Source organism: Phasianus colchicus, chromosome 1 (assembly GCF_987193195.1).
Source record: "Phasianus colchicus chromosome 1, bPhaCol1.hap1.1, whole genome shotgun sequence".
NCBI lineage: Eukaryota > Metazoa > Chordata > Aves > Galliformes > Phasianidae > Phasianus > Phasianus colchicus.
This window is the reverse complement of record NC_143436.1, coordinates 171,564,965-171,576,022: the sequence shown is the minus strand read 5'-3', so window position 1 is coordinate 171,576,022 and position 11,058 is coordinate 171,564,965. Positions and strand designations below refer to the sequence as shown.

The 11,058-nt window shown below is 39.7% G+C and overlaps 1 protein-coding gene across 1 annotated transcript; it reads left to right on the top strand.

The window, feature by feature from the left end:
* Positions 1 to 124: 124 nt before the first annotated feature.
* On the top strand, positions 125 to 11,001 carry CKAP2 (cytoskeleton associated protein 2). Its single transcript, XM_031615890.2, has 9 exons — positions 125 to 256; positions 1,972 to 2,059; positions 3,417 to 3,492; positions 4,385 to 5,193; positions 6,638 to 6,821; positions 7,368 to 7,535; positions 8,078 to 8,150; positions 8,782 to 9,169; positions 10,149 to 11,001. Exons 1-9 carry the CDS (start codon positions 196 to 198, stop codon positions 10,378 to 10,380), a joined length of 2,079 nt encoding a protein of 692 aa, XP_031471750.2. The 5' UTR covers positions 125 to 195; the 3' UTR covers positions 10,381 to 11,001.
* The last annotated feature ends 57 nt before the right edge of the window (positions 11,002 to 11,058 follow it).

The window sequence follows — 11,058 nt, the reverse complement described above, 5'->3', positions numbered from 1 at the left end:
CCAGCGGCAGCCTGAGGAGAGGCCGCCACTTTCTCGCCGCAGCGCCCTCCAGCGACGGCCCCGAGAACGGCCGCCATTTTCTCGCCGCGGTGCGGGCAGCGCCATTGGCGCGTTCAATTCCCGCGGCCGGCCAATCAGAGAGGCGGAGTGCGGCGGGGATTTCAAACGGCGCGGCCGCTCCCAGCCCGTCCGGCCATGGCAGCGCGGCTTCCCCCGCAGCTCCCCGTCAGCCGCCGGTCCGAGCCGGAGTACCGAGGTAAGGCTGCTGCTGGGGGCCGAGCTCGGTCGGATTTCTGCCGCCCTGCGTGCCCTCAGCGCTGGGTGAGGGGGGAACTCAGGGAGAGGAAGCGCAGGGGTTGCGCTGCCCGTCAGGAGTTCGTTCGTTGCGTTTTGTGCGTTTCTGGTTTTCTTCGTGTTGTTTTTGGAGCGTTCTATTAAGTGCGTAATCCTACTCGAGGATTAATGTTCAGGGCTCAAAGGCAACGTTCAAGTAATCTCTACTTCCTCAGCTTCAGTGAGATAGCAATATCTGCATGTTGAGGGAGCACAGTGATGGGACTTCAGCCTAGAGGAAAGAGCTCGAGGTAATCTGAGAGGCCTGTCAGTATCTGAAGGGGGCAGGCTCTTTAGCTGGGTCTCCGGTGACAGGACAAAGGGAAACGGTTTCAAAGTAAAGGAGGAGAGATTTAGATTGGCTATAAGGAAGAGGGTGTTGTGTGTGTGTGTGTGTGTGTGTGTGTGATTACAATAAAGGGTTAGGCACAGGTTGCCCAGAGAAGTGGTGGATGCCTGTCCCAGAGACATTTGAGGCCGAGCTGGATCAGGCTCTGAGCAACCTAATCTAGCTGCAGATGTCCCTGATCATTGCTGGGAAGTTGTATTACATAACCTTTAAGTGTCCTTCCCAACTAAACGTTTCTCTGACTTGAGGCACAGTGGCAACTTGTGAAATGTGAAGCAAGAACGATGGCTAAGACAAAATCTGAAAGAACAGGCATGAAGAGGTTCAGGAGGGGAATTATGCCTTGGAAAGGAGATGTTTGTTATTTCTGTAAGTTTCTTACACTGGTGAATGAATCTGTCTCTTTTGGAGACAGGAATTCACAGCTTTGCACCTGAATGACATAAACAGTTTGTTGTTTCTGTGAGTCGGTGGCTAATGCTTTAATTTTGTGCCCTCTAATCCCAATGAGTGTGTGGCTGCTGCAAGGCTTGGAGACTTAACTGTCCCGGCTGCCTGTGGCTGCTTGACTTCTACTTTGGGCAGGACTGTTCAATCCCAGCTGCTTCCAGTTCCCTGTGGAGAAAAGGACTCTAAAATTTAAAGATGAGCAATACATAGTAAGAAGGACTGTCAGTCTGTTATGCAGTTAACCAACAAGAACATGGGAAATCAGAAATTCATACCAGAATATATCTTTATTAGGATACTGAGGGCTGGCTTAAGACCTTCTCAGGATCACGTTGCGCTGTTAAGAACACTCCCATTTTTGGTCTGGCATTTGTTCAGAATCCTAGATGACAACATAAGAGAAGCAAGTGATTTTACAGGTGGTTGGTTGGGTTCACACGTGTTTTGTTTTTTTTTGTTAGTGGCTATCACAAGTGAAAAGTGGACTTGCTAAACCAGCAACAGGTACGTTAATGGCATCTACAGGCAAGCATTCAGAAAAGACAAAACAGGGCCTAATTTCTTCCCATTCTTCCCACTGGTTTGGTTTAGGTTTCTTCTAGCTTAGTAGTCAGTGCAGGAAAACAGTCATTGTGTATAGCTATAAAATTATATTGCACTGCCCCTTGCAGCCAAACTTCCTCAAGAAATTAGATGTTTGTGAGCATTAAAGAATTGTCTGATCAATAGTGTCTGTTTAACAATGTCTTGTTACTTTATTTCTTTTCTAGGAGGCAAAGCATGGCATTACTAGTTTAGCTAAAATGTAACAGTGTAACATGTTTTTTTAAACCCCTTAGAACAGAGAAGACAAAAAGTTGAAGAATACCTATCAAGAAAAAAGACCTTTTCTGGCATGCCAATTCATGAAAATGAGACATCAATCAGGTACCATCATTTTCTGCTATTTATATTCCTTTTGGAAATGGACGGTAATAAAGATGTAAGTGGCCATTCTTACAGAGAATCACAGTCAAAAGATAACACTGTGCAATGAGTAGTGACCATGTGGGTTTCTGTATGTCCTTTTATTGGCAGCAACTATTAAAAGTTTGTGTTAAATAAATGCAACTGCTATGTAGATGTAACTTAAGTGTGTTGCCCATTCCACTGGAGACTGAGGCATGGGAGGACACTTTAATTGCAAAACTCTTATATCAGTTGACACTGTTTTCCTCTACAGCCCTCCTTCTGCAAATACTTTTTTTCCTTCTTCTTGCTCAGGTTATGTCACATGTGTTCACAGTACAGTTAGTCTAATCTCATTGTGTTTTGTAGTTACCAATTTAATACTTGCTGTTAAGAGCAAGTATATTATAATAGAAATTAGACTGTGTGGTGACCAGAAGATAGACATATTCTGTGAACAGATTGTGGGCACCTACATTGATCATTAATGCTTCTTGTTATTTACTTAATTTTAAGTGCTTTTCCTGCTATTGTCTGAAGTTTGGATATTCATTATAAAGGACCTGGCAATAAGCAAGAATAGCTTCTTTAGAGATAAGTGTCGTAAAGGAGTTCAAAAGATGCTAGCTCTAATCCTAGTTTGTGTTTTGGATTTGCACTTAAATGTTTTTGCAATTAAGAAACTTCAGCATGGAATTTATTCTTATTTAAATGGAAAGCCTGGTTTACCACTTGAAGTGGCTTCCTATTTCTATCTGCTGTTGAACAGCATCTTGATGGTACAAATCTAGATGAACAGTGAGCGACCTTTGAATATAAAATGCACATGAATTGCAAGAATAAATATAATCCATCAAATGCCTGTTCTGTGTAGCAAGAAAAGGCATGTGCTTTCATGATGTATAAAGCTGTCTTTTTTTTGGGGGGGGGAGAGGTTGGGAGGGAGTGGCTACTTTAGTTGTACTAGTAACTTTATTGTAGTGTTTGATCTACTATAATTTTCCTTGCTTTCTGCTGCTTTGGCTATTCCTCCCTCAAGTGTAGTGTATTGGAAACTTGACCTTTTGTATCAGGTGCAACATATCCCTAAGCAGAAGAATGGTATCTGAAGTGAATGTGGTCAGTTAACTCTTCTTCCCTACCTCAACCAGCTTTCTGTGATGTGGGAGATGTCTTACAGTCTGGGCCATGACCAGTGCTTGCTTAACCATTTCTCTTTCCTGGAGGCAGAGTTCATGCTGAGCAGAACTGCTTCAGTGCAAGTTCAGCTTGTACATTGCTGCCTGAATTGTATTCTTGTGTTGTTTAAGATAATCTTTAATTTTTCTTAATACAGTAGCAGAACTAGGAAAGCAGCTAGCAATAAACTGCAAGATAAAACAAAGCTGCCAGCATCTCCAAAGCCAGAAATGGTAAGTCTTCAATAGTCAAATACTGATGGCACTCTTTCTGTGGCTATCGTGTTCTGCTCACTGAAATCAAATACCTGAAATACTTCTAGAGTATGAGAATTTTGCAGGTGCAGAGGAATGCTATTTAAAATCTTACCAAGTTCTGTCAGAATAGAGAAATCATCTAGTGTGCTTGTTTTTTGTTTTAAACTAACCAACAACTGACTATTGTAATGTTGGTAGGTTTAATGTAATCAGAAGAGGATGCTGAATATCCAGGAACTAGTCTCACTTCTTATAACCTCTGTGCTGGGATTATGCTAAGAATTTAAAGACAAGAGTTTCAGTTCATAAGGCATTCACAGAGAATGCCTTATAAAACAAGGTCTATTTTTTATCTATAACTCGTTAATAACAGAAGTTCTTTCTATTTTGGTAGCACATCCTAATGGCCTTATTAAAGACTTTTCTCACTACCTACATTCATTGGGCAACCCATGGTGAAAGGAGGAATTGTGCTGCCATTAAGTGATAAGTTATTCAAACTGTGATATTGTTTTTGACTGCATGCAGCCTAAAGCAAGTTTATATTGTAGAACTCTTCTTGGAAGTCACTTAAAAGCTGACAGCAGCTTTTAAAATAATTTTCTTTCTGTAGGGAGAGTCTAACCCTCTGGCTGGGCCCTGTTACTCCCCAAGGCAAAACTTAAACAATCATTTGGTTTCTAAACAAGATTTTTGGAGTAATAGCTGACAAATAATCTACTTCATGTGTATATGTATGCTATATGTATTAAATTGGCATTTACTGTTAACTGATTCCTTTAAATATGCAAAAGCCTCTAAGGAACTTTAAATAGCCTGCAACATGAATGCACATCTAACATCTTCATGGAAATGCTTCTGATTTCAGGAAGATAAGGAGAATGCTAATGAGCTTTCATGGGACCAATCAAGCAGAACTTCAGAAGAAAATATTTTGAAATCTTCTACAATCACACTGGCATCAGAGACGAGCTGTAATCCTGAAGATCACACTTCAGTGAATAAAGTCACTGAAATAAAGTCTCAGCGTGTATTAATCAGCAAGTCCTTGCAAGTAAAAACCACAAAAGAGAAACAACTGACAGCAGAAAAACACAGTTCAAATGTCAGCCTACCAAAGAAACCAGTGCTTGGTACGTATCGTGGCAAAGTCATCCAATCCAAGATCAACTCCTTCCGAAAAGCACCAAAGAGTGAGGGGGAAAAGAGTTCTTTGTCAGATGAGAAGCTTCTTACTTCTGCTACCAAACCAGCTGTGAAATCTTTGTCCAGAGGCAGCTGCAATGTACTTCTGAAGACTGTGAAAGTCACAAATAATCCTAATTCTGTAAAACCTAATTGTGTCCCACCGTTACAGAGCAAACCATCTGTCAGATCTGCTACTAACTCCCAGTCCAGTCTAAATAAACAGCCATCAACATCTGCAATAGTACCAAAAAAATTAACAGCCCAAAAAATTATTGGGAAGAGGGGACCTCAGCAACTGAAGGCTGCTACTAAGAATTCTGACCATGGAACACTAAGAATGAAGAGATGTGAGAACCTGGGTGAAGATGGAAAACCAGAAGCTCCAGCAAAGCAATTTTCTGTTGTTCCTGGTGGCAAGACAGGACAGGATTATAAATCTAACAGTATCAAGAAATCTCTTTTTCTGAAAGAATCTGCAGAGGAGAGAAGGTAACTGAACGAGTCACTGTATTGTAGCTTGATAATTTGACAGGGAGCTGTTGGAGAGGGTCCAGAGGAGGGCCACAAAAATGATCAGGGGACTGGAGCATCTCCCCTGTGAAGACAGGCTGAGGGAGCTGGGCTTGTTCAGCCTGGAGAAAAGGCTGCGGGGTGACCTCATTGCAGCATTTCAATACCTAAAGGGAGCCTTCGAACAGGAGGGGAATCAACTCTTTGAAAGGATAGGTAACTGCAGGATGGGGGGAAATGGTTTTAAGTTGAGGGAGGGAAGATTTAGGTTGGATGTCAGGGGGAAATTTTTACAGAGAGAGTGGTGAGGTGCTGGAACAGGCTGCCCAGAGAGGTTGTGGATGCCCTGTCCCTGGAAGTGTTCAAAGCCAGATTAGATGGGGCCCTGGGCAGCCTGGTCTAGTATTAAATGAGAAGGTTGGTGGCCCTGAATGTGGCAGGGGGCTTGGAGATTCATGATCCTTGAGGTCCCTTCCAACCCTGGCCATTCTGTGATTGGTCTTGTGAGGTATTTGTGTTCTTTCTGTGACTGTCTTACTTGATCTAGTTCTTGCTGTAGGAGAACTGGATTGTGTGAAATTGACTAAAACTGGGTTTAATAGTGAGAAATCAGGATTCAGACTAGTTGCAAAGCTCTTTAGCCTTGTGCCTGTGCAGTTAAATTTATAAATGTTTGCACCCATTTTTTCAGGCTGAGTGATGTGACAGTTTTAAGCGTGTGACATTTACTCCTGTAAATGAACTACATGTGAATACTAGTGCTTTAAAAGGAGACGTGTTTATGGACTGAAGGGGAGTACTTCTTAATGAAGTACTTTTCAACTTGGTGAACACATTCTAGATGATGGGGTTAAGATTCATACTAAAGAAGTAATTTATTACTGATAGCGTTCCTTGTAAGAAGTCACATTGACAAAAAAAAAAAATTGCAGGTGTTACAGCAAAGGAATTGAAATGGATATGAAGACTTAATGACACTTCATTTTTGGATTTTTAGAAGCTGTGTGTTAGGTTTATCCTATGCTGCATGTTGTGCTCTTCTAGTTTTCTGCTCTATGCTGGGTGATGGGGATTATAGGAGAGAGGTGGCGGTGACCAATGAACTACAAGTGTTTTTTTATCCTATTTAAAAAAAGAAAAAAAAAAAATCAAGGTCTTGACCCCTTCCTCCTGTTGGAAAGGGAGAGATCAAAGAATTCTGACCTGGCAGATACCTAAAGTAGGTGGAGTGATGGACATGGTTCTGAAATTTTTGTGCAGATCTAATTGGCAACTGTATGCCTCTTAAGCTTAAAAAGAGAAGACTACGTGGATACTCTTCACGAAGTATGTCTTTGTGTGACTTACTGCAATTAATGTCAGTTGATTGTAAAATAAATCATGAAATCTAATTAATTACAGCTAATAATGTTCTTCCGTACAGAGTTCGCCTGGATGAATGGAGGGCATCTAGAGGAAAAGTGATGAAGAGACCACCTACATCTGTGCTTCTGGGATCACAGCCTAAGAATGAAGAACTCTCTTCTACTGGTGGTTTCTTAGATCATGAATTAAATAGTGAAAAAGTCAACAAGACTCTTACAGAATGTCTGCAGTTAGCTGAGCAGGTACTCAGACTCTTGCCCACAAATTATACTCATAGAGCCCTACAGCATGGGAATATTGTGGATGTATTGGACCTGTGAATCAGATGCAAGGGATTAATTGCTCCTCAAGTTAAGCAATATCATAGGATTTTGCTGACAGTTGAAGAAATTAGTTGTTGCTCAACTTTACTAACTTGCACAACTACACAATATAATTAGACAATAATAGTAACCTCATGAAGTAGAAGAGCTGTAAAGTAACTAATCTAAAACGTTTGCATTTGCAGAAACATGCCTGGATTTCTGGAAGTCTTTATAAGTAATTCCATGTCTGTATATATGGGCTATGCGGTTTTGTATGTATGTATCTTTCAATTGGAGGAATAGGTGAATGAGAATTCTTCAGCTCGTGTTCGTAGTTCAGTTTGTAAATATTTGCTGTCTTCAACTTTCAGGGGCACTTTTCAAAGCAACAACAAACTCGTGGCTTTTTGGGTCAAAACTAGCTGAAATATGGTGCTGCAGGATGTTCATTGCACTTGAACTTTTTTTTTGCTTCAACTTTAGGGATGTCAAGGTAACAAAGCACGTGCCATGTTGGAAGAACTGTTAGAGAGTATTCCTGGGGCTAAAAAGCTTGCAAAATATTGGATCTGCTGGATGCGTCTTGAACAGATGGGCCCTCCTGAAAAGCTTGTGGCTGGCTATGAAGAAGCTATTTTGGCAGGAGCAATGGTGAGCAACTTGTCTTGAAGTTTGAGACTAAAAAGCATGAAAATGGGGTGTGTATTTAAAAAAAAAAAAAAAAAAAAAAAGCTACTTCTGATTTTAATGAATACTTGTATGACAGAGGGGTCATCTTGTGCTCAGACAAGTCAGAACTTGGATTTGATTTGCTGTAGATACCTTTCTGCTTTCAAGAAATAAGGTTTAGGCTCCTAGTGCCATATGATGTTCTGCAGAGAAGAAATAAAGGATTAAAGCTTCTAGTATCAGTAGAAATCCAAACAGAACTCAGTTTTGCAGTACTGATGGACTTAATTCCTTTGCTTTAATATCAGCAAGGTTTTTGGTCATCAAACATGGCTCTAGTGCACTAAATACAGAAAATGCAGGATTCATTTATCTTCTGACTTTGTCTGAAAAGCATCAAATGATTAAGAACATGAACTCTGTATTTTATGTACCACTTTCCCTGTAATTTATACTAAATAAGATGAAATCAAATATGATTTTGGAATGTTTTTCTAAAACAAAACTTGAAACCTTTTTTCTAGCCTAGAGATGAACTACGGCGCATGCTGATAGATGCTATCAGAAACACTGAAAACTTGGTTAAGTCTGAGGATGGTAAGTTTGAGTGTTTCATTAGTTCAATGTCTGGCTTGACAAGCAGCACAAATTATTTAAAATATTTGTGCCTATATTAAATTATTTCACGCAGATTTCTGATTGGTACTTAATTCGAAAACAACCTTGTCTAAACTAATACTTCAGTAATAAACCAGTGGAGATGCTTTCATGTTCAAACTACTTAAATTTTCTCAAGTTGATGTTGTCCAGCTTATTTAACCTGAGAATTAAATGTCTAATAATTCTTTTCATTCACTAAGTCAGTTGCCTTTCTAACATGTGAGCTGTTTCAATAGCAGAAGCATAGTGTTGGGTGGAAATACTCCAATTTTTGAAGCAAAGTAGCTATACAAATTCCTGCTTGATATAGCAGCCCAGTATTTGATCTCAGAAACTGTCTGAAATATTCTATTCGGAGTCGCTGCACTTGGGAAGGAAGGGAATGACTTCTCAGCAAGTACTTAGCCTGAGTTTTCTTAAAGGTGATTAAAATGATTATATTTTTGTGGCCCAGACTCAGTTTTGTAACTTTCTTGTGCAACCCTAAAATTTTGGAGATCCCTAAAAACATCAACTTTTCTATAACTAACTAATCACAGCTGTACTTTCTTTCATTTTTCATTTTTAGGGGGAGCTGTGATAGAAACTCATTTAAATGAGGTACTGGAAATCAGCAAGGAACTCAATTCATCTGTTGAGCAGGTTCACGAGACCTTCAAGGATCTTAATATTGATGATCAGAAAGCAGAGAATGATGACAAGAAGGAAGAGACTGGCAATGAAGCGGTCAAAAAAGAAGAACCAGACCTAGTCTTTAAACCAGAAGAAGAAATCTTGCCAAAAAAGAATAAAAAGCACAAAAATAAAGAACGTACAAAAAAGAAAAAATGCGAAAGAAAAGAGCAGAGTGAAGATAGGGTAGAAGATAAAGGTCAAACAGTTAACTCTCCTGAGAAGGATAACGACACAGATTCTTTAATGAGTTGTAATTCATCTACCAACCCCTATTTGGAAAGGTAAGGTTACTTAAGGTAACTATTGAAAAGAAGCAGTGTCTGGGCAAAAAGTAATATTTGTTCTGTTCTGAAAGAGGGAAGCATTGCATCTGAGAACATACAACTAAAAGTACTCAAGGTTTTTAGGATTTCTTTGTTCAAAAAGTTTTTTTAATAATTCCTTAATAATAACTACTTGTTTTGAAATGCCTCACTACAGTAAAATGTGTTTGTGGCAGAAATAGAACTCTAGCTTCAGAGCCTCTATAGCTGTACCAGTTCTACAGTGAGCTAGGTCAAGGAAAATCAGGTATTTCCAATTGTTTACCTTTTCAAACATAGAATCACAGAACTGTTTGGGTTGAAAAGGACCACAATGATCATCTAGTTTCAACCCCCCTGCTATGTGCAGGGTCACCAACCAGCAAACCAGGCTGCCCAGAGCCACATCCAGCCTGGCCTTAAATGCCTCCAGGGATGGGGCATCCACAACCTCCTTGAGTGTGGTTTGTATGTCAGAAAATACCAAGGGTATAAACAAGATGCAACTGTCCTGTAATTGTATTTTGATACATAAATTCTGGGCAGTAATCCCGGGATGAAGCAAAGTTTTTTTTTTTTTTTTTTCTTTTGCCACAACATTTCTTCTGTGACAACAGACTGGAGAAAGTTGAGCTCAGCTCTGCAATGTGCTGAGTTTGGCTCCTGGCAGTTGTCTGCTGTCACTGACAGTGAAAAGATAACCTCTTCCTGATGAAAGGAGTGATGGAGGATTCTTCCTTTAGAAACTTTTCAGGAGTTTTACAAGGTTAAATATATCTTTCCTGAAAAAGAAGATGGATACCCAACTTTAACTGTATGGATGGGAAAATCTGTTCACTGTTTTCTTCAGCTATGGGAAGATAGAGTTGAACAGGAGTAACTATAGTTCTGCTTGTGCTAGGTACTAGAGAGGTAGCTTATCTGTTACTGCGTGAAGTAATTTCTTTCTTTTCCCAAGTGTGAAGATGCACTATGAAGGAAATGATTCTGATGCTAAAGACCTGAAGATCATAACCCCCTTGCGGTACTCTCTACGAATTCGGGAGAAGATGTACAAGTTTTCAGATACTCCTAGAGATTCTCATGTCTCTTCATCTGAACAGCTGCAGGAATTGGAATCAAAAGCAACTGTACTTAGTCATAAACAGAATGACAAACTGGAAGAAACAAGTGCTGAAGTAGAAGAGTAAAAAGTAGCATTAACACTACATGCGGGGGAGGAGAAATCGGATTTTTAAGAAAGCTTGGGTGTCTTTTTTTGTTGTTGTATTTTAGCAGCCTTAGAAGAGGAGCTATCTAAACCTTGCATGGATAGCCTAGGATGAAATCTGATTTTAGTATGCTTTTTTTAAGCTTCTATCTTCCTGTGTTTTCAAACTCTTGTGGTAAATCTAATGGGACTTTTTGGGACTTAACGATATCAGTGTCTTCATGTTAAATCTGATTAATACTATATACTTAAAGATTAGGCTTAACGCACTTCATGTAACAGTTCAGTGATTATATTGTTAATATTTACTGTTTCCTGTTACAATTCCTGTAAGTTCTTCAGAATTGCATATTCTAATTCTTCGCTTAAGCATCAAAAGTAACATGGGAGTTCCAATAGGGAAATATCTACTACAGAAACTAGCTAGTGTGGTATGTAACTAGTTTTAAACTGCAGTATCTGGCTTTTTTAAGGGGTATTTCAACAAAACTGAGTACAGTCCCTTTAGTTAGCTGACCATGAATAATCTCACTAACCTACCTTATGTCGGTTTCCGTTACTTTGTAATATGGTAGACTTATTAAACAAATGAGCTGACTTATATTTGTGTCTTATTTACAGGCTTGGGGTTGGAAACTAATTGCAGGTCGTGGCAATA